Source organism: Rousettus aegyptiacus, unplaced genomic scaffold (assembly GCF_014176215.1).
Source record: "Rousettus aegyptiacus isolate mRouAeg1 unplaced genomic scaffold, mRouAeg1.p scaffold_m13_p_13, whole genome shotgun sequence".
Lineage (NCBI taxonomy): Eukaryota > Metazoa > Chordata > Mammalia > Chiroptera > Pteropodidae > Rousettus > Rousettus aegyptiacus.
In genome coordinates, this window is record NW_023416288.1 from 35,676,875 (window position 1) to 35,701,185 (window position 24,311).

At 43.5% G+C, this 24,311-nt stretch overlaps 1 protein-coding gene across 1 annotated transcript in view; it reads right to left on the minus strand.

Annotated features, from left to right (window-relative positions):
* The window catches only part of JAZF1 (JAZF zinc finger 1), a 296,223-nt gene that overhangs the window by 107,809 nt on the left and 164,103 nt on the right, over positions 1–24,311 (minus strand). The window contains exon 2 of the mRNA XM_016135954.2: positions 17,586–17,658. Within this exon, the coding sequence (XP_015991440.1) occupies positions 17,586–17,658 (73 nt within the window). The remainder of the gene's footprint in view (positions 1–17,585; positions 17,659–24,311) is intronic.

Here is a 24,311-nt window from a genome sequence, read left to right on the forward strand (position 1 = left end):
GGGGTGGGAAGGAGGGAGGGAGAGGGAAACGTTTCCAGTATATCTTGTGGTCTGGAATTTATCATGGTATCTGTGACTGTGAGCGTGTATGCGTGCATGTGTTTCTTTTTTCTAACATTATCAGCATGAGAACAACTAGAAATGCACTGTAGATTTTTCAGAAGCAGTCAAGACAGCTGTGACAGCTACAGGGTTTCATTTACAGACCCTGACACTGCACATTTCAGTACACATCAGACTCAAAGGTTAAAATATGTACATATTGTTCTTCAGCTCGAAATCTAAGCAAAGATCACACGTAACTCCTGACAGTACCACAATGTTGCATTTCTTTTTTCAAGTCATCGTATGCCCAGCCCAACTTTGTTCCACGATTTTTTAAAAACACAAATAAGCAAATGAAAAAGTCAGGTATCTAATAAAAGAATGCATCCATTCTATAGGTGGAGTTTAAGATAAAGTAGAACTGGTAGCATTAAAGGAAGATCTGAACATGTTTGTTTTATAATCGAGTTGTCTCATGCGGCATAGATACATATGTTTTCCTTAGAGCTGATATTAACACACACGAATATCTATCACTCAAGTCTTCTGACACCTCAAAATTACTGCTGGAGATGAATAAGGGTTGTGGATCACAACATCCTTAAATTTCCCCAAATCTGACAACACGAAGACGACTGGCGAATGTCTCCCTGTTTAAAAAATGTTGTATTTCTAGGTGACATCTTTTTGGAGCACTTTTGGCCATATTCGGTAAAGTGTGGATTAACCCTTCTTGATCTTTACTCCTGACAACAAATGAAAGATCCTTGTATTTTATAAATCTTGAGCACATTAGATTTTGCTAAGTCGAAGGACTAATGAAAACCGAAAGAGAAAAACAAAGCCAAAAATCATAAATCCTTCCTGACTGGAAGGCATTCCTCCCTTATCCCTAAAAGAAATTCATTCCCGCACAGCTTGTTTGAATTTAACTTCTGGAGTTTGTCTCGTCCATCCCTAGAACAAGGCAGGCGGCAGGGTATAAAGATATGACTACGTGAATAAAAACACATGACCACTATGGCCACTGCACATGCAAAGACGAGATGAGACAGAAAAATATTAACTGTCAAGTGACGTGTCACTTGGAGACATATGTTTCTGTATTTTGTCATGAACATTCGGTTGAAAAGCTACTGGAAGTATCTGAATTCTCCTTCCCTTGCTATTGCAAAACACGGAAACAGAACCAGGAAAAGCTAATGTTCTATAAGCGGCATGCTGGCATTACTTTTCAGTTCTAGAAGATTCGCTAAAAGCATTCAACCTATTAACACTATACAATGCATTCGGCAACGCTGCGAGGAAGGGTGAGGCGCCTGCTAACGACGCCGGGTTCTTCCGAGACGGCGCTTTGCACCGATGCTGGGTTTGAGTTTAACTCGGGAGGAGGGTACTGTCTTTTCATCCCCACCCAGTCTTTCTTACACCAGCCTTCCGTGATTTATAGTATTTTTATTGCAAATATAGTAATGAAACCTCACTCTGTGCAGATTGAGGCAGTGAAGAGGGAATTGGAGTGCTCGGGCGATGGATGCAGGTAAAGTGTGAGTTGCAAAATTCTATTCCTGTCACGAGTGAGAGAACACAATTCGAGGTTGACCCTGGACACAGGGGGGCAGGGGCGGAGGGGACTCATGGAAGGCAAGGGCACCAATGGCATACGGAATGTGGCTGAGCCTGTAATGGGATGGACTCCATACACCGCACTATCCCTTTTCTGAGGCTCTGTAAATACTGGGAAGCAGGATAGCACAGCCTGCCACGATCGTCACTCGCAGCCAAATCTCTCTGGTGGGAAAGCCAGGTTTATTTTCACGCTTTCATATTAGTTGAAGCTTTTGAGTAAACAACATTCTTTGGAAACTCTCAAGAGATGGTCCTGACTGTCTGACCTTCCCATGGTAACCTTCTTGGAAAGTTCTTTCCAGTATTTTCTTCATTCCTTTAGAGGTCTAGGATTGATCTGGTAACTTGCAAAGAAGTAGTACAAGCAGTAAAGATGAGGTAGTGCCTTAACCTCCCAGAGGCTTAAGTTCAGACAAGAAAACTGCCCGGGACATCCAGGTTGCCTGCAAGATGGTGATGCAACTTACAGGTCTGGGGAACCGGGCTAGGCAGGGCCCACATCGGCTCCAAACTGAGAGATTAAAAAAGACCCAAATACCATGTCTTATGACAGTCTCTCACCTGAGATGTCTGCTCTCTGTGGGGGGATGGGAAGGAAGTGGGGGGCCGGAGAAAGGGGCTGTTGAAAAGAGAACCAGGAAATCAGTCAGAATCTTCCCACATCTCGTTCTTTACTCTTCTGCGGCCTTATTGATTTTCAAAGACTGATCACAAATGGTAAAAAGAAAGAAACAAGCCTGAATACAAGATGATCTTTATCACTCAGGAATCTCAAACAAGGGATTCTATAAGTTTATTTGGATGGTATAATAATTGTCCTGTGAATACTGGGGCTAGAATTCCGGGCTTCGATCTGGACCTCACATTCAGTAACCTTCTGGAAGGAATTCCAGAAGACAGCTTGGAAAGCATGTTGCACTGCTCTGTTACGGCCCCGCTACATGAAAAACAGAGATCCATCACCACGTACCGATGTTTTCCTTAATATTCAATTGGCAAAAGTTTTGAAAATGATAACCCTGATGCCGGCAAGGAAAGGGAAAAACAGTATTCCTGTTTATCTCTGGTAAGAATAAAAATGACCACATCCATTACAGAAATAACCTGACAGTCTGCCGGTATTAAACTGTTCATACTCTGGAATCTCAGTCCTAGAAATGTGTCCGAGGGAATCGCAGCATCATTTATAACAGTGAAAAATGGAAAACAATCCAATGACCTATGCCAGAAATGGCTGAATAAGTTCTAGGTATTAAAACTACCAAATGATTATTCAAAAAAAATATTTAGAGACAAAAATTGTTCACAATATAGTTAAGTGAGAAAAACAAATGACAGAATTCTTTGTATGATATAATTCTGGGAAAATATACATAAAAAAAAACTAGAAGAAAACACCTAGAAATTTTAACCATGATTAACTCTAGGTGGAAAAATTTGAGTATTTTCATTATCTTCTTTATTTTGCCAAATTTCCACAATGAGATATTAGTTTTGTAAAGAGAAAAAAAATAAGATAGTGAATTGAATAGACAGATGAAAATGATCACAACAATGGAATATGTTGTTTAAGTTTTTCAAGCTGGCAAAGAGTCAAAAGAATTCTAATTCCCATTATGGATAGGAAATGGCAAAACGGACACTATGTATTTGTAACACACATCTGTGTGTATAATAAGTGTCATTGTGGAAATAAATATATACAGAGAGAAAAAAGAACACACAAAATCCTCAAAGGACACAGGCCGAAATTTTACAAGTGGTTTATTTCCTGTGCGTGATGGTAGAAATATAGGGGATAAAGGGGATTTTCATTTCTCTTTCATGTCTTTCATTGTCATATGAATCATGAACAATGAGAATGCATTGTGTGCAACATTTAAAATTTCAAAATGGTTTAAAGAATACTGTAACAAAAACCTGTAAATCCACCTTCAGCTTAAGAAATAGAACACTCCCAACACAGGTGAAGCCCCTTCTCTGCTCCTTCCCATGGTACCTCCACCTCCAAAGATACCTACTATCCTGTATTTTGTAGTTCTCCATTCCACAGATGTCTTTTTGCTTTTATTATATACATCTGTACACCTAGGCACGGTGCTTTTATTCTCAGAAAAGAATAAAGCTGTTCTCGTTTTCGAAAAGAAAATCTGATGCAGCTGCACCCACCTTAGGATGGATGGCTTTGGGGGTCAAAGTCACCAGCAGACTACAATGCACGGGAGGAGGGCACCGGGAGAGCGGCAGGGTGCATGCTGCAGGCTCACCTGGCCGCACCCCCAGGCCGCATCCCCAGGCCTAGGCAGGAAATGGCTCGGGGACACCTGTGGGACACAGCACGCAGAGGAGGAGAAGGCAGGATACAGGGACAGCCCACAGTTTCCTGACTGGCAAAGAGATTCAACGCACACTTTTCTTTGTAAAAAGATGGACTAATGTCTTCTTACCAGCCCTATCTGTGAATTTGAATCAGCCGGGATTTTAAAAAACAACCTATCGTCCACACAGGCATCAAGAAAAACAAGCGAAAAAGCAAAGCTTTAAAAACAGTTTCTCTATTATAATTTTTAAATATATGTGTGGATAAACATGTGAAACAAAAGCATCTTGTTGATAAAATCTAAGTGCTTTTTCTTTCAATTTTGTATTCCCGTTATTTTAGCATTTTTACATAGTAAAAATAAAGAGGTATGATAGATCAAAAATAAATTACTCTGAATACCACTATACAACCACCAGAACAACTAAAGTTGAAATGACTGACAATACAAAGTATTTGTGAGCGTGCAGAACCACCGGAAGTCTCGGGCCTCGCCTACAGGAGAGTAAGTGGTATCATTCAACCACTTTCAAAAACTCTTCGGCTATTTCAAATAGCTAAACACACACCTATACCATACTTCAGCAATTCCACTTCTAGTAAGAGACCACAGAAATGAATGCCATGTCCACAGAAAGACTGGTGTAAGAATGTTCACCGACTCTATAATAGCCAAAGACCATCAATAGGAGGATGGGTCAATTTGGTAATCCGTGTAATGAAATACTATATAACAAAAACGAAACACATGCCAATACATGCAAGGATATGAACGAATCTAGGAAATATGTGTTGAGCAAAAGAAACCAGACACAAATGCATATCAAATGGAAGGCCACTGAAAGTCCTGATTTGCTTTGCACAAGTAGTTTTCATTCTATACATAACGGAATGAGTCCCACAATTCGCAGTTCGCGTGAGCTTATTAACGGATGGGAAAAAGGAGCTAGTATGAGGTAGAATTCCAGAACCAGGAACTGGTTTTAGGGGCTACGAAGGTGTTGTGCAACCTCAAGAATCAGAAATTAAAAGGTTTACAATAGCTTTTCAAGTTTGAATTAAGATTTCTTTGACTTTGATATTACATAAAAAATATGTGTATGCTCCTTTAAGACCCTGATGACTTAGCCCTAGAGAAATCTATGCCAAAAACCAGAAACAGTTTTTTTTTTTTTTTTTTTTTAAGGGTAAATGAGCTAACGGCATAATGCGCCTTTATAACTAAACACATTCTGGCTTTGATTTTAAAAAATATGGCTGCTGTCTAGCAAAGATTAATGCGACCGGCTTTTCATCATACTTGTTTGGCCCAGGAGAACTGTACATCACTGGATATGGTTGGTGCCGAACAATGATAAAATGGGAAATAAAGAACGGATGTTTGTATGGGCACGATGATGCACAAGTATAAGCAACTCCTCAGCTTATTTGCTCCAAATGAATCTGTTCCAATGATGACAATGAAAAAAAATAAGTTGAGTTCGTACCAACGATGGATTCTATTTTTCCTGAAAGTCTACACAGGGGCACCTGCTGTTGACACCATAACACTCTTTCTCTAGGTGGTTAAGGATAATGACACCACTTAGCCTTTGCTGTTAACCTGAGCTCGGGCAAAAGGCAAACTCAGGCAGTATCTGATGTAAAGAGGTGGGCACGCAATTTGCCAAGGTGACACTGTCCTTTCCGAAAGGAACACCTATCGACTGTTGCTCATCTCCCTTCACTTGAAATGAAAGACTGAGCCAGCCAGGCACGGTCAGGAAAAGATGGAGAGACACTGCCGAGAAAGCAGGGACAGCTCCAAAAGCGGCATCTCATTTCTGGTCTTGGGATGCTGAATCACCTATCACTAGAGGAGAGAGGGAGCTGGCAAGAGCTGATTGTACTCGGGCCTCACCATCTGTAAACTACATGAGCCCATGTCGTCACCTAAATCTGCAGGGAAATTTTGGTGATCGCAAGGTGGGAACCGCTGAGAAAACTTCTCTGTATATCCTTCGGCTTGTTGAACTTCAAGATTACAGCCTTAGCAACCGTGCGGACTGAACAGATCGTCAAGGAAAAAGCACTAATTAGCATCAAGGGGGAAAAGCCCCTGGGACAGGACTCACACGAGTGCAATGACCAGAGACTAAATTACCACCTGCTTGGGGTGGAATGAAAAATCCTCCTCGCTTGTTTGGTTTCATCAGCAACGGGAGACAGGGACATAAAATACAAGCTAGCACTTACAAGTATTCCAGTCTGGTAACCCCACATGGTCTTTATGATCGACTGAAGACGTGGATATAAATTCTGGGCTACGGGATTTTAGAGGTAATGTGAATGAGGCAAGATGGAGTTGGACATTTGGAGACATGGCCTTATCCCAGATGTGCCTAGATCGTGTGGTTTTCAGAGAATCACCTGACATATCTTTTTCCCTTAGTGCCCAGGCAATCCAGAAGAATGATAGAACAGGGACATACAGTAAAAAGATAATAGTTCAAACCCCAAGTCTGTGATTTACTAGCTGTGTGAACTTGAGCAAGTCACAATTTCTCAGCTTTGTAAAATGTGAGGTAAGAGCAATCTATTATGGTAGAATCATGACTCAACAGAGAAAATGCAAAATTGCATAAGGAACTAGGATACTTGGAAATATTTGTAAAAGTTCTGTGAAAATAAAGAGCTGTTATACACATTTCGATTTCTATTATTTGCTTCTGCAGTGACCTGCTCTGTAAGACAGTATGATTGTGTGTTAAACATGTGAAGTTCTTATGGAAAGCAAGGTGAAGGGGAGGCACTACAGCATCCGAGACGAGGCGAAGTCTTTGGAATCGCGTAAATTTGGGTCTGAGCCCCACCTCTAAAAGCTACTTAATGATCGTGACATCTCAGGTGTTCCTAACCTGGGGTCTGTGGACATAGAGGGGCCATCGGTTGAATTTAGGAGATCTGCAAATTTGGATTTAAAAAATTACATCTTTACTTTCATTAACCTCTAACTGAAATGTAGCATTTCTTTTCATTATGAACATGGGCAGCTAATCACATTTTCGCAGTATCTATGACTTCGCGCCCATAAAAGTCATAGATTTTTCATCACACTACAAGTGTAACAGATCTCAAAATACTGTTTATACTCATCACTAATCTGAAATTATGGAAGCCACTAACCTGGCACCTCGACTTTCTTAGTTAAGACCTTAACAAAGACACACACGTTACCACATCACAAATTTGTAATTTTAAATATTTTGATATTTGCCTTTTAATATAATTGGTCTTCTTTGTAACCCTCGATATTTCAGTTTATGAATTTAAAGATGTTATTTTGGGAAACAGTTTGTAGGCTTCACCAGCTCACCAAAGGGGTCCAAGGCTTCTACAGCTTCCCTGGGAACTCACTGCCGCTGGTGTAAGAGACACGAGCTGTGATGCAGGGCCGTTGTGAGATCACAGACAGCACAGTGAAGTGCCCTGCCCAGTGCTCTGCACGCAGCAGGTGTTCAACAAACTGAATCTTATCTGGGTTGAAAACGATGAGACAAGGGAAGCAATTTTCTGCTACACATCTCATTCTTCCTTGATACGACAATTTCAATAAAACGTAGCTTTGGTCTTTAAATGATTTGAGGTTAATGCTTTCTTATGACTTGACCGTCTTTTGCATGTCGTTTGGAACATCATGGCTGTGTGGCTGTCCTTTCTGACTCTGGATTGCTATTGCTAGAAACAACCCACGCACAGACCAGAGGTGAGAGACTACACTGTGGCTGAGGATGGAGAGGTCTTTCTGGGGACATGAGGCTGACCTAGCTGCACTGCTTTGAGCCAACAGGCAAGGTCCATGGCAGCGGAAATGAGAACAAGTTATTTAGAACCTGAAAACATGAAGCTATTTGAAAGCTTGCGAGTGAATGGGCCTTCGAAGGCAGGACTAGTCTTTAGGCTCAGCATAATGAACTCAATGTGAGAAAATTAAGTAATGTTTCAACGTGAGTCCCAAATCAACAGTCTCAGCAATACGAGAGTATCCAGCGAATGGGAGTGCGTTGGAGCTATGGAGGGAAGATTCATGGCCTTCTTAATTAACTCCGGGGTGCTGCGCGTAAGGGGAAACCGATAAATCAAGTAGACGACTGCCAGCGGTCTGGATTTCCACATGAAATGAGAGGTGCGGCGCCTCGAGTCGTTTGTAAATGTGTGTGACGGCGGAGGGGGAGCTCCAAGGTCATCCCTTATGTTAAAATTCACCCCTATGCACAGCAGCCCCTTGATTTCATTCCATATCGCAAAGTACTTGCCATAGAGTCAGGTGCGAAGAGGCAGGAAATCAAGAGGTGAGTGGAAGACACAAGGGGAGGGCAACGCAGCACGTATGAAACTGAACGTTTTTCACGCAAAACGTGTTGATTCAATACCTAAGGCGTCTGAGGCGCTGTTCTAGAAGCTGATGACCACGTGATGACCAAGACAGACAAGTCTGTCTTGCCCCATGGAGCTCACATTCTCCAGGGGCAGACAGGCACTCAACCGCAAAACAACTAAGCTGTGATTTCAGGTGGTGGTAAGTGCCACGAAGACCAGGAACGCAGAGGAAGGGCACCGAGGTGGGTGGGCAGGGGACTGCTTCGGGGAAGGCCTGCAGCGCAGGTGACATCTGACCAGACAACTGAAGGCGTTGAGAAAGTGAGCTTCATGAAGCGCTTGACAGGAGGGAGACCACCAAGGGCAAGAACTGGGAGCAGGAGGAGCTGCGTGTGTACCAAGACGCGGGGACTGTGGCTCCTGCTGGGAGCGGGGGCTGCCGAGGGGTGAGGCTGGGGTACGCCTGACCGCGGAAACCTTGCTGGCCATGGTGAGGTTTGCCTTTATTCCCAGTGTGACAGGAAGCCACTGGCAGGAGGGGGAGGCAATCTGACTTAGATTCTACTAATGTAGAAATATAAGTAAAGAAATATTGATTTGTAGCCTAGAGGGACTAAATCTGTTAGTGGCAAAAAATGCAGACCCATGCAAACGAATCCGGAAGCAACCTGAATGTCCGCCACGCAGTAGCGGGAGCGCTGAATTGTTAGACATACATATCTTAGAGTTTCACATAGCCATTAAAAAGAACTGAGTTACTGCTATCTCTAGCTTTGACCTAGAGAGATGTTAAGTAAAAAGCAAAACAAAAGTAGTATTATATGTATTTTTGTATATTTTCTCTTTCTCTCCTCTTAGCCTCTCTTGAATTCTCTTAAAGATGAATGTTGCAAACAACCAAACTTATACACCAGCACCTGAGGAAGAATGTAGACGGAAACCCACCATGCCCTTAACATCGGTTATTCTGGGATAAGAGGCTTGGAAAATGTACACACATTTGTGTGTGTGTGTGGGGGGGGGGGGCGGTGGTTAGGGAGAGAAGAGAGCTGATGATCTTAAATACATTTATACACAAATTTAAATTTTATTTGATTCGATGGTCACAGCAAAATGGGCTGTATGACCACAATGCTATGATTTTGAAAAAGGAACTTAAATATTTAAATCAGCGGTCCCCAACCTTTTTTGGCACCAGGGACCGGTGCGCCTATGAGAATCTAACGCCTGATGGTCTGAGGCGGAGCTGAGGCGGTGATGCTGGCGCTGGGGGCGGCTGCAGATACGGATGAAGCTTTGCTCGCTCACCCACCACTCACCTCCCGCTCTGCAGCCCAGTTCCTAACAGGCCACGGACTGGTACCAGTTGGCAGCCTGGGGGCTGGGGACTCTTGTTTAAACAACTTATTCTGGGAGGGTTGGGAACCTTCGTAAAACAGGTGGCATTACAAGCTGATCTTGAAGAACAGAACTGTCACAGCCAGAAGAGAATGGAGAAAAGAGGAAGAACACAGCAAGCTGAGGGCAAAACACGGAAGGTTTCTGTACATGGCGCTGAGGGACTGATACTTTTGACGAGTGTTCTGATGGCAGCTGGTGGTCAGGGCTGCAGAGGAGAGAATGGAGGCAGGCTGGGCACATGCGTGAGTTCCTGGGACAATCCAAACCAGGATGTTGGAGCCTCAGGGAAGGACAGCGGCAGTGGAAGCATTCGGGGTGATTAGGATGCAGATGTTACAGATTTGGTGCCTGGCTATTTGGAAATGCGAGAGAGGGAAAGAGATGGCCAGACACTGAGTAACTCCAAGCTTCCCAGACTAATGGTGGGTAGGCACCACTAAGTAACATCGTGAATCCACAGACGAGGAGCCATGTCGGAGGTGGGTGCAGGCCTGGCACTGGGTGAGCTACGTCTGTAGTGGACATTCGTTCATTTCAAGGGGTAGTGGGCAGTCAAATGAGGACTGGAGGAAACCTGGAATTGGCATCAGACCACCCTCTCCGCAGAGAGCTAGACTCATGGAATGCAGTGAATACAGATGGAAAAGCCACATACTGGGGACAAAGCTGAGGGAGGAGCCTCCGTTTGTGTGGCTAAGAGGTAGGAGAACCAGAAACCGGAAGTGGCCAAGGGCATCAAGGGCAGATAGGCCAGGTGGGGAAGGTCTCAAGGAACATGGTGTAGTTATCCGTAAGGGCTTCTTAGGACAGATGAGACTTTAGGATATATGCGGTGTGACTAAATGAAGCCAGAGGAGGGAGAGTTTGAGGCCACAGAGAGGAGAGATCGATGTGGAGCACGGGCCGTGCTGACGGCTCTGAACACGGTAGAGGAATGAAGAGAATAGGCATGGAAGATCCAGATGAGAGAAGGTGAGACAGAAACGGCCTCCATCGCCTCAGGCCCGGGGCTGAGACCAGCCTCGGTGAAGGGCTGGGGAGTCCTTCAGGGTCTCGAATACAACGGGCAACACTTGAAACTGATAAACTTAGCCAGGTGTTAACTTGAGAGGGAAGGATTACGGGACCGTCTTGAGGGTCGAGCCCTACGAAGGGCTGCGTTTGTGGTGGGGCGCATCGCACCGCTGGGCGCTTTTCTGCGTGACCCTCGGCAGCTAGCCCGAGTAGAGACACACACGTCACCCGAGGCCTGGGACGGAGATCATGAGCGGGCAAGGACACCAGAACAAAAGAATTAACCTAAATCGGTAAAGTCAACGTTCATATCCAGCAACCAGCCAAATGTGGAAGCGAGCGAGGACGGGAGGGCCGAGATCCCAGAGAGCTCAGTGCGAACGTGGCATGAGGGGTGGCGGCAGCCATGAGACTGCTCGACGAGGAGGTGTCACCGTCAGAGGCAGCAGAAGCACAGCGGCTCTGCTTGGGACACGTTCCAGACAACGGGTTTCTACAAACGGGTCTCCCGACCTACAGTAAACTTGAAAATATGTAGCTCTGAACTGGACTCAAAGATGCATAAAATGGAGATTACCCATACATACGTATGGGTGGACAAAGGAAGACTCAAAAAACGGCCTAATATGATTTGAGTTGTAAAAGCAACCTGTTTTAAAACAATAATTGCCCTAAGGGCATACTGTAGACCACAAAGAAGTACGTTATACAAAGTGGTCTAACAAGACAGCCACGTCACCTAGCTCTGCCAGGACTCACCTCTCCACCACGCTTTATGCCGGCAGCACGAACTAATTGCTGGGGCAAGCCAAACTGTCACGCAAGGGCTCTATCCAGCTTCCCAGCGTCCTCTGAGAGCACATGGGTTTTGCAGAACACACGGAGCAAGCCAAGCCAGGTTAGAGAGAGATTGCAAAGGAAATCTGGCAGGCAGCCATCTCGGCTTTGTTTCACTCGATGTCCATAAAAACACAGGCTAAGAAAACGGTAGCACACCGTCTGGTGCCTGAGATCTGACAACATGCAACATGTTTACGGCACGCATGAGGCCACGGACGTTAGGGTGGGGCTGGGGCACAGAGAACCTCAGATCTGGTGGACAAAGGAGAACAGAAAAGCATGTCTCCTATGGCGATAAATATGACTGCTCTCAGAAGACCACAAACAGGTGGTTTCCTGAGAAAACAAAACACCGCCTTCAGATTTAAAAAAAAAAATGATTCAGGTTTGTCTGTATAATAGGCCATTGCACACTTGGCTAATTACAACAGTTTTTTACGAGGCTACGACAGACTATAATCTGGCAAAAATGAATCCAACTAAAACAGCAAGGGTGAGAGTTTGGGGGAATTAGGTGAGGTTTTAGAGTGAGAAAGAGGAAGAAAGCTTTCATTAAGTAGTTTCACATTCTGGTAGCAGGATTATAAAAATATCATCCAGACTGATTTCATTTTCATTCAAAACAAGTTCTTATTTGGTACATTTTCCCTTTAAGTTGTTGAACACATTTATAACGGTGGCTTTCAAGTCTTTTTCTCCTAAATCTAACCTCTGGGCCATCTGAAGGGTCTCTACTGGTGGCTTTTTTTTTTCTTTCTTTTTTTACCTGGTCCAAGGGTTCAATTTCCTGTCTCTCATGTCTAGTAATTTTTTATTATATATTAGACATTGTGTTATCTAATTCATTCCTATGAAGACTACTGGTTTTTGTTCTAGCAGGCAGTTCAATTTCAGGCTGATCATGTTGAACCTGTGTAGGCCTAGATTTATACTTTGTTTCCCAAGACCTTCTAAATTGTCAGGACTCACCTCCAAACTCTTGTCTCCTATGACAATCTTATGAAGCTCTGGTTTTAGGTGTTTTTAGAGTGACTTGCTCTAGAGACACCCTAAGACAAAGTCCATATTTCTAATTTGAGGTCTGACCTCTTACTTGGAAGGTTAAGTTGTTAATAAGCTATTTCCACACCAGCACTGCTTGCCCTCTCATCTGGTGTATTCTCACCGCTGTGGCAGCTCTTTGGTAAGACTTACAGTCTCACTCTGTCTGAGCAGGTGCAGCCCAGCCTTAGCTGTGGACTCAAGAAGGGCCCTCATACCAACTTTTATGGTCCCCTTCTGCAATGACGCCTCATCTCCAGTCCCTCTGTGCTACAGACTCCAACAGCTTTAGTACCCCCAACTGTGACCGCTCTGTCCCCAGCTTAGTGACACTGCTGTGCTGTGCTTGGGCTCCAGCTCACTCCACTGCGGTAAGGAAACTATCCTCAGAAAGTGGCCAGGCGCTTCCTTCCTCTCAATGATCACGGTTTGTACCGCTGATTGTCCTGAGTCTGAAAACCATTATCCCACATACCCGTCAAGTTGTTTATGGTGGAAGAATTAATGATGGTCACCCCCAAGTGTATGTTCATGCTGAAGTCCAGATATTTGCTGAATAAAAGTTGCACAACACTGCGTTTTCATCACAATGCCCCTGGGTAGTAGAGGCTTCTGGTTTCTCACAGAAGTGACCCTAGAGTTCCTAGTATCACTCATTTACTCACTGTCTCGTTCACGCATACGGGCATTTACACTCATTCATTCACTCACCCAATAAGTATTGATTGGGAGTCTACTACATGCCAGATACGTTCTGAGGGCTGTGGTTGCAGTTGTGGGAGACAGAAAATGGCTCTGCCCTCACGGAGTTAACTTCCTGGTGGGAATCGTTCTGATCCCATTGCAAAATGAGATTTTGTAGTTGTTTCTCTAGGTACTGACTTGATAGAGGAAAGGGTGACTTAGCATGAGTAGAATAAAAAGAATAATAAAAAGACCTATTACACTGTCAGAGGTACTGATATATATGATTTACATGCACTAATTGATTTAACACTATAAGGAAGGTATTATTATTAGAAATGAGAAAGCAGAGGCTGAGACTTGACAGCTTGCTCACGTAGCCTGTGAACAGCAAAGACAAGACTCAAACCTGAGCAGGCGAGCACCTGCTCCAGACTCAACCATAGCAATGCCCTATTTCTCAGAGAGAAGAGAATTACATTGGCGATAGGGGGGAATAAACAGTGACAGTTTCTAAGCAAAAACAAAACAAAACAAAACAGAAACTTTATTTTTAATAGAAACCAGCTAGATGTCTAGCCAGGTTACGAGAAGCAAATGGATCATTATTAAAAGAGGTCCAAGAGCAGAAGTTGATTGAGTTGGCAGATAAAGGCACAAGTTTGTCCTGCTTTGCCCCAGCTACTGTGAGAAAAAAAGATAGTGTTCTGCATTTGAATCAGAAAAACAGAAAGCTGCCTGAATAAAAGACATCGAGGTTCCTTGGGGAAGATGAGGATATAGGTGGAAGCAATGTAATTCTAGAACACTCCGTGCCCCCGCCCCCCGCCAACCGGTATATGCAGAACTACTCCCAGCAGATGTTTCAAGAAAATGTGCTCTGGCATCAGGCACATGTGAGGATTATATTATCCCTCTTGGAGAGGTAAAATGTGTATCACTGTAAGAGAGAATCTGATAAATCCTGTGGTAAAGAAACCCATTTTATTTAGCTTAGGATTCCCCAAGCTTAATCCACTCAAGAATCCTTTTGTGAAATGAGAGGAGGAAGAGAGGCAGAGAGAGAGAGAGGCAGAAAGAGAGAGAGAGAGAGGGAGGCAGAGAGACAGAGAGAGAGAGAGAGAGGCACTGGAACCACCACTGTTCTATGAAACCCATTTTAGAATTTGCTGTTTAATAAAACTAAGCTAAATAAAAATCCATTTTTAGAGGAGGTCAAACCTAACTACTACTTTGCCAAGCAGTGCAGGGAGTCTTAGAGGATCTGAGTAGAGCTGTAATTTGGTATAAAAGAATATTACATTTTTATTAAGTAGTAAATGACAAGGACTGAGTGCAAGAAGGTACCAATTTGTGCCTAGGCATATTCCTTTACAACTTAAACAAAAATGATATATATATTTTAAAATTAGTTAATTTAGAAAGTTCAGTTATTTTAATAAAAACATGTTTTGTAGAGAAAATAGTGTAATTAACAGCCATGGCCATGGATGTTATTCTGTCTTTAAATGATCTCAGTTACCCATTTCCAGAGTGTCACAAGTTATAAGCCATCCTGTCACCTCAAAGCAGCTATCTGAACGACATCTCAATAACCTGAAAGAAATATCCAGATGTAACCTAATGCTTCTCAGACCTTTCATAGACTCACCTGACTTCACCCTGCAGCTCACCTGTCACCTGTGCACTCACTGTGCTCCGCCCTCTCCTAAGATGCTACGGTAGGTACCCCTCCCCACTGCAGCTGAGGCCAGCTATGCTAGGATATGCCTTGCACACTCATTTCCTGGTAGCGATATATCATTTAGGAGTTACTGGTCACCTCTCTCATAGCATTTTTAGCTTCTGCTGTTTCCTACTGTTTCATTTTATTAGGTTTCTACCCTCCAATTATCCATGGCATGATAATTACTCTTATTTTTGTCTGTTTCCTCTGCCCAGCTGCCTGACCCCATTTTTCCAACATTAGTTTTCCAAATTCTCCTCTTTTCTAAACTAATACATTACTCCCTGATAGCCCAACAAATCAGGCTGTACAGTGATTACAGATTCTGGAGCCCAATCGGGCAAGTTTGAACCCAATACTCCCCCGACATAGCATCCAGGGACTTAGGGCAAGTTACTTAACTTCTGAGTCTCGACTTCCACACCTGTGAAATGGAGACCATCAGAGTACTTCCTTTGTACGGCTAATGTGAAGATTGAGTGAAATAAGCAATGTAAAAAAAAAAAATGCCTAGCACAGAGCATAAGGCATGAAATTGTTATATTTGTTCTCCCTAGTGTTATTTCTTCTATATTCTTTTTCATTCAAAATCTTCTGGCTTTTCTTCTTTCCTATTATACTTTTTCCCTCCAGGTGTATAAATATGACACAGACTATTTTCCATTACATGGACTTGCCATTGCTTCTCATATCACAAAATGAACAGGACTTCCTATCCTTAAAATTGATGTCCTTCTTTTCTTCCTGAAAATGTGTTAAGGTGTTACCAGTAGTGAAATCTGGGTGGTGGGGATGTGATCTTTTAATTAAAAAAATTTTTTTTGATTATACTTTTTAATTTTCTACAATGCCTGTACATGCTCTAATAATAAAAGGTTTTTTTTTTTTTTTTTTTTAAAGGATTCATTTTCTCCCAGAAGACTCATCCAAGAAATTTCGCACCATGGATTATGCCCTGACTCTCCAGGACTCTGGCATACCCCACTGCAGTTTAAGCTAAATTATCACACTTGACTCAGGTTCTCTGGTGGTTTTGTGTATGTGGCCCTTGTCCTTATTCCTCTGCCATCCCAAATCACACCTGGCAGGATATTTATTTCTTTAGTAAGTATCACACCTGTGTCATTAGATCTTTGCTGCCAACATGGCTTACAATATAAACAGAAAGAATGACTATGACAATCTCATAGACTCTTATTAGAATAAGGCTAAGTATTACACAAATTTGCATACCCAGGTAACCCATTTTACCCAAAACACGAGAGCACACAATGAACAAAGTCCTACTCAGTACAATTAACCTATAAAAGCCTAGTCATTCTTTTCCCTAAAATTAGTAGGGTAATTAAGATTCATATAATTCTAATGTATAATTATAGACTTTTAAAAAGCCATGCTAAGCACTAGAAACAACATGGGTTTTATATGAGTAATCCAGATAAGTATATGCATTTTTATTTGTATCTGATGTGTTTTGAAGGTGTTACTTGAAAATATTTCAAAATTTATGGGTAGATGATTTCTCTGACTTCTATGGAAGGCTGCTAAGTAGGAAATCCGAAGTAGATATGCAAGTAGATGTTCATATTAATGAATCATTTTAAAAACATGCTTCATAAAAGAACTTGACCCAGCACAGGCACCTACAACTCAAAGCTCTCCCTAGACAAGGCCTGTTTTCTAAAAATACATTAAAATGAAACAGTACAGATAATTCATTCCTCATTTTGCACTTCAGACTCTGAACTCTGGTCCCAAGAAACCGAAAACATTCTTCACCTTATATATATAAAAAAAAGGGACAGACAATAGAAATTCATGCACTGAATTATGAGTGGAGTTTTTTATTCTCATTAAAAACTAGTTTTGCTTTGCTTCTCTTTGCGTGCATGTTTTAATATAAGTTGATTTCAGATTCTCTTCAAAAATTACTGTTTCCTTAATTACTTGAATTGGCTGTAACACCTAGTCCCTTTTTAGACCTGATGGACCAAGGTCTAAGCGTTCTCTAAACCTGTGCTCCCATGTTTGCTTCCAGTAAAAACCACCTAAAAAAACTGACTCTACACAGACGGGGTTAGTTGCTGAGAATGTTCTTTACCAAAAGATGAGCTGCTACTAAATAACTTTCTGATATTAAATTCTTTCAATTTGTTATAGTCTGATGTAGTGAGATATTCCAACAATGTTCTGAATTCATAAAGCACCTCTTTGCCCCAGGATTTAAAAGTTCCACTCAAACATAAATCCATTAATCTCCCCACTGCCTTACGAAGTCAAAAGAGCATATTCTAACTCTGCATACAAAATACTTGTAGAATGAGCTTATAAATCAATCACGTTTTCAACCATAGGCACTGAAAACTACATCTCAACACAGAAACAAAATTCCAGAGAGTTAATTTTCAATAATCTCCTGGAAATATTTTTAAACTGAAAACATTTTTCTATTCTGTTAAAAAAGACACATTTCAAAATAAACATGTGGCAGATATGAGGTTGCTATAAATTCTGAAAATGGCTTACCTATTAATGTAACTGAGAGCGACATAGGTTGGCTGCTGTAATTCTTGTTTTTCTAAAACACGTGGATCTGTATCTGTAATAAAAACACAATTATGATTTTTGAGCTTTGCATCAGAATATATGAACCTAACATAAAGAGATTAAATAGAAAAAAAATTTAGTACACCTCTTTTAAAGAAAACGGTCAGCAAAGCATAATCATTGGTTCATTCATTCATAAATAACAAGATATTGCATGACTTTAAGGGAATTACAAACACCAACAGAGATAAAATGTCCATCTGTCACACAAACTCTTGCACAATCTCCTTCATAAATATTGGTTTTCACTGCTTACGGTTACAATGTTGGCATGGTTTTTGGTGGTTAATCGGCCTAAGAAAGTAAGTCTCTGTTAATTATGCTCACTTCAATGCTGGAACAAATTAGCTGCCATTGGAAAGCAACCCCCCCCCCCCCGCCCCCACTCTCCAATTTGAAAATCTGAGTATTGTCCACATTCAGTGAACACTTTTCTGGGTTGGGATTCACATTCTGGAGCATAGCTCTTCTCCCTTTTAGTTGTTTAATGAGCTTAGCATAACTCTTCTGGACTCTCGATCAGAAATTCTCATTCAGAACCCACAAATAAGCACATTCGGAGGGGTTTTTCCTCTTGGAGAGACAATTCAACACTGCATCAACCTTCCATAAGGCTGCTTTTCCAACATAGCACCAGAAAATGCACGTTTCCTAACTAGGAATGTATTCTCAAGCTTCTCACGTAGAGAAACGGTTATGCTAACTATATGCAAAAACAATGTTTACGTAATAAAACTGGAGGAAACTGAGCGCATTTTTGCTTTTTTAGAAAAGGCTTCTTCAGAGATTTCACAGATTTCATTATAACCCTACTTTAAACCATCTCATTATTAGAATTCTTCCAGCCGCGCTTGGCAATGCCTTTGATGTAATGACAGATGTTGTTTCAAGCACCTTTGTACGGGAAGCGTTTACTGCACATTAGATGTAGGACACACCCACTAACGCCAAAGTGCGTGAACGGGCGACAGGGGCAGGTACGCGGGCGCAGTGGCGTAGAGCACGGCGGCAAAAACAATCGCATAAAAATCAGTTCACGAAAGTTTTAGGCTCCCAGACTCAACCTGGACTGTACTGGCAATTTTATTCTTGGTGTGTTAAATCACCTCGTGTTCACTTTGTTTCTCCTGTGCCAAGAATTTCAGGGACGTACTAGTCAGAAACCCTGCTTTCTGGGTCTTTGCCACTGCAGGTCCTTGAAAGCCAACTTCTGAAACGAGAGACAAAGATTCTCTGAATGGCTCCATTAAGTCGGCAGCACAAGTGAGAAGAGCAGTAACTCAGCATTTCCTCTCCCTCCTACAACGACTGGGTGCCACAACTGAGGCTGTAGATCACTGGCCTACGAACACGACCTGCAGTCCTCTAAAGCAGTGGTCCCCAACCTTTTTGGCACCAGAGACCGGTGCCCCTGTGAGACTCTAATGCCTGATGATCTGAGGCGGAGCTGAGGCGGTGATGCTGGCGCTGGGGAGCGGCTGCAGATATAGATGAAGCTTCGCTCGCTTGCCCACTGCTCACCTCCTGCTGTGTGGCCCAGTTCCTCACAGGCCACGGACTGGTACTGGTTCATGGCCCAGGGGTAGGGGACCCCTACTCCACATAGCCAGAAACCACTCTTCGAGGGAAACAGTTTTCAAGTACAGCCCTTACTGACCCTCATCTACGTCTGCTGAAACCCTACAGTACACGCATGTTTCTGGAAGGCGTGCTTTGTGCACTTCTCCTATGTTCGCTGCAGGGGGCGAGCAGAACGGGGCTCACCAGGGAAAGGTATTTCGTCCCTACAGTGGTCCACAGGAGGGCCAGGCACGCCCGTGTGAGAATGGGGACTGATGGACCGAGCCTGCAAGGCCCTTCTAGGTGCTGAGGGAAGAGACAGGCTGAAGACGAAAACCATGAAAACGAAAGTAGGAAGAACAAGGCAATGACCACAGACGTCGATGTGGAAAATGTCCCAAGCACTCACAAAAAACGGTTGCGCCTCACATTTAGGAATTGATGACTGAGGTACTTTGCTTTTGAGACATGGGCCTGAACCTCATTTGCTAAAACCCGCTCCAGTGAAACATCTGGTTCGTGATTACATAAGGTGTATTATTTTGAGAGCAAAGAGCACTGTCTGAGTCTGAAATGTGTGTATGAAGGGAAAAGTGTTAAGAGGCCAATAAACCTTTTTATATCTTCCACATTTGCCTTTATTCCTGTAACTGATGCCCAGTCTAACAGCATGCCCACAAACCATCTTCTAAAGCCTTTCTGTTTCCAAGTTATATAATTTCTCGAATATTTTAAATACGACCTCCTTAAGCTACCTTGACTTATTTTTCTTTTATTAGTGTGTGTGGGTGTAGATGTACATAAACCTACACACACAATCTGTATTATTCTTTTTTTCTTCATACTCTAGCACCTCTTTGGGGAAGGAAAAGAAAGTATCTTATATAAAATTCCACAATTCTGATGTTCAAATAAATGGTATTGGCCACTGACAGTCACACACAAAAAAAATCAGAACATTTGCATTCTACTTGCAAAAGAAAGTTTTGAAATATTTTTTTACTTTGTTTTGCTACCTTCCATTACTTATGCTAGACTATGTTCATACCCCCTCAAATTATGAGTGGTGAAATAAACTTCCAGGAGCTTCTTAATGCCACCCTGTCCATGACAAAAAGACCATCTGGCAGCAGCTCAGGCAAGATTCTCCTCTTTTTCTAGAATGCAGACTCTGGTAACTGACAGGAAAGCAAAACTTCCAGACAGATGTCCACCGAGCCTAAAACATCTTTTTCAGATGTTTCCTTGGGCAACTTTTAGAACATCCATTAAAGCTTCAAGTTCTTAAAATGAAATTAGGCACTTGGTGCCCACAAATCAAGAGAGGCCCGAGCAAGTGCTACTAGAGCAACAGCATCGGCTGCTGGTCGCACATAAACTCCAGCTCCGTTGCCCGCTTCCTGGCCGCCTGGTTTGTGGCGATCATGACTCACCATTTTATGGATTTAATTACGCCGCTGAACACTTCACATTCAGCAGAAGTATAATAGCTGCCTTCATTATTTCTCCCTTCTTGACAGAAAAGTAACTGTCTGAGGCTTAAACCTCTACAGGAGAAGATTATAGTGACAAGAAACTAGGATTTTCACAGCAGGACAATGACGTTCTCGCTCCTCATGAAGAGGGAATGTACATTATCAGAACGGAGTAAACTGGAGCAGATAACACAATCCATAGGCTATTACTGAATTCAATAAGGACATCTTCGTGCTATGTGCCACACCACTGAGGACATTTTCACATAAGTTGCTACAATGAGAAATGTGATACGAACAGCAATGTCTGTAGCACGCAATCTCCCAGATCGTTCTCCGGCTTATTTGTTTATGGCACCAATAAAAATATGAAACTGGAACACTGGCTACCATTACACAGATATAATCCACCTCAGTAAATGGCCTTACTTTGTGGAATAAAAACATTTGAATTTTTCATAGCTACATGATGCTCCTTAAGCTGGCAACTGGCAAGAATGTAAGCATTTCTACAATGTGGCGGTCTACAAATAACACTCGACCACTTTTGTATCACTAAAAAGTGACAGGAAGATAAATCAGCCTTTTCCACAGGGCGTGGTACGGCTGAAAGACACACGGAGTGGTTAGTTTTCTGCTTCATACCACCTCTTGCACACTCACAGAGTTCGAGTGGAATGATGGCTGAGAATCCAAATGTTAAAATGTACTTTAAAATGGCCAAGCAATAAAAACCTCTCGGCTTATGTTAAAGTTGTTAAAGTTTCTACAGCACCTTCGCAGGGAAGACAGCCCTTACTATATGTAAGTCGTGCGTCGTCTAGCAACCCTATCTCAGGGTAATCCTTGGACACACACCTCCACGGCACAGACTAGACACAGGCACAAAGTGCAGGCTGTAGCTCATGTGGTCCTAGTGGCTCATGGTTTCAGATTCACTTAAATGGCAATAGGCTCAATGTCACGGCGCTAGCCCCCATCACTGCTCAAGAGGCGAGGAGAAAGGCGAGGCAGGCGACAGAAGTAAGGACATCCAGACCCTTCTTAACAGGAACCGGAACTGCAACAGGACCAAGGAGAGGCAAACACCACAGACCGCCTAGTCCCATCAGTGAGGCCCATGTCCGCAACTCTGCTGCCTCTGGCGCTGGGAACCAGTGGCAACCAAGTGTCTACATCTGCGACATACATCGAGCCTTTCACAGTGCTACCTTCGGGCCTACATGGAAACTCTATCAAGGTTGTTTGCTGGGTTAACTGAGGCTGATTAATGGGCTCACGAGCTTTGGCTGTGCTTCAGATAGTCTACACGACGATTTGCAGGCCGGGCAGCAGTGAGGGGCGGACTGATACCTCGCCCCCCTGGAAAGGCCTTCTTCAAATTCTGTCTTCCCAGTGCCAGACTCTAAGCGTGTATGGCAACAGCGAGAGGCCTGCGGGGCCGTGGGAGGGAAGGCGGTGGCGTCTTACAGCACTGGACGACCCTGGGGAGGCACAGGCCCACCCGGCCGGATGAGGGATGCTGCAGCTCTGGGCTGGACACACCGCTTTTCTTTGGACTCGCTCGGTAATAATTAACGGGTGCCGTCTGGTCACAGTCTTCCCCCGACAGCTGAAATCACAAAGCCGCAGAGTTTGAGCTCATTCAGCGGGGCTGTCCGTAACATCCCCGGCCGAGGCCGTCACACTCCTCTTCCTTCCGCTGCACCTCTTCATTGCTAGCACTGTCCCTGTACGCGTCACCGTGGAGGCATTACCCAGGCGCCCCTGCCGCGTTTCCCAGAGGTGGAGAACGCTCTCGACTTCTTTCATCTCTCCAGCACTCAGTTCGGTGCCCGAGATTAGGAGGGGCGCGATAATTACTGAATGGACACACCAAGTTTTATGATGAGAAAATGGGAGACTTTTGATCAAACATGGCAGATCGATTGAGGGCATTTGTTTCCTTCACTATCCAAGATCTCACTAAAGTAGAAACAAAGGAATAAACTCACCAGGGACAGAAGAACGGAGAGACATCAGGAGACAAGTGATTCCCACCAGGGCTTTGGAAGATGGAAAACCCATCCACGAGTGGAAAGTGACCTAGAGAGCACAGGAAGCTACAACCACAAGTGACTGCAGCGGGGTGTGTGTGGGGGTGGTGGCGGGGCATGGGGAGACTCAGGAGCCAGGAGGGGCCGCGACGGCAAAAGGCAAGGAAGGGTCGGGGCTGAAAACGAGAGGGCTGTTTAAATGGCTGATTATCCAGAGACACGGAACCGGGAGACCACGCACAGTGGAGGAAGACCGGGGGAACACCCTTCATTTTACTGCACCTCATCCATTGTGCTTCGCGGATGCGTTTTCTTACAGATTGGGGGCAAGACCCTCCACCATCGAAAAGACTACCGCTCCCTTTATGGCGATGGCCCTTTTACGGCGGTGGTCTGGGACTGAAGGCACAGCATCCCTGAACTATGCCAATGCAGGGCTGAAAATGGAGGGATTCGAAGTGGAAATACGCCTACCCCACTGCTCCCAGAAACGCTGGCAGCCAGTCAGGAGGATTCCTCTCCGATTAAGTTAAGTGGGCTCCGAGAAGAGACCGCCAGATGTGGACATCTGGCGATTCCCTAATTAAATGATCTCCCTACAGTTAAGTCCATGGTCAACAAGCCCCATCCGTGCCTCTCCATCCAGAACCTCTCATCAGCTTTTTATTGCCTCGGACTTAAACACGAGCCAAGAACAGCCAGGGATCTATCATTAGACATTTGAGGGAAAGTCTTGAACATGAATAGAAGATACTCAAACAAATAGTGGGGGAGGGAGACGTAGAGACAAGGACAAAGCAATAAACGGATGCTTGGGCGGTTAAATGGCATACCCACTGACACGAACCCACGTAACTGCAGGGCTAGGACCAGAAGCCCTGCATCCTGAGTCCCATCAGGCCAGTATTCTGGCCATAAAAAAAGGGCTGCTCATCCTCTAAAATCAACTCATTGCCACCACCCAGTTTAACACTGGACTCTACAATCTTTATAGCTTTCTTAAAAGCCCAGCATAGTTATGTTGTAACTTTCACTCTACTTTTAGGACTGAATTTGATGAACCAACAATTTACACAGAACAACTTTAATTCATGGCTAGTTTACTTCAGCTGCTGAAATAAATATTTCTTCTTGGCAATGGCCTCTTTGAAAAAAAAAAAAATTCCTACGATTGCACATTGCCAGCCTTTGAATGGATCAACTTTTCCTTAGTTTATAGACACGTCATTTGAAACTTTTCCCAAGCCATAATTTCCATTACAGGGCAGTCAGTACAAATTACAGTGAGATTCCTGCCTTCCAAAATTCAATGTGAAATCCAGATGCAGTTAAGTGTTGCTGTAAACTTTACGAGCTAAATATCTAAAAGTCGGGGACACTGCAGCACAGTAACCCCACCCGTTAAAAAAGCGTCCGCGTTCCCATTCGTAGCCTGACTTTTTCTCCACACGTGAATGAACAAACATCATTCGGCCAGGGACCCTTTGGACAATGGTGTGGGAGGTTAATTTAGAATGGTACGAGGTTAATTCATAAGCAAACACAGCATATTGCAAGCTTTCTTGGTTTCTGAC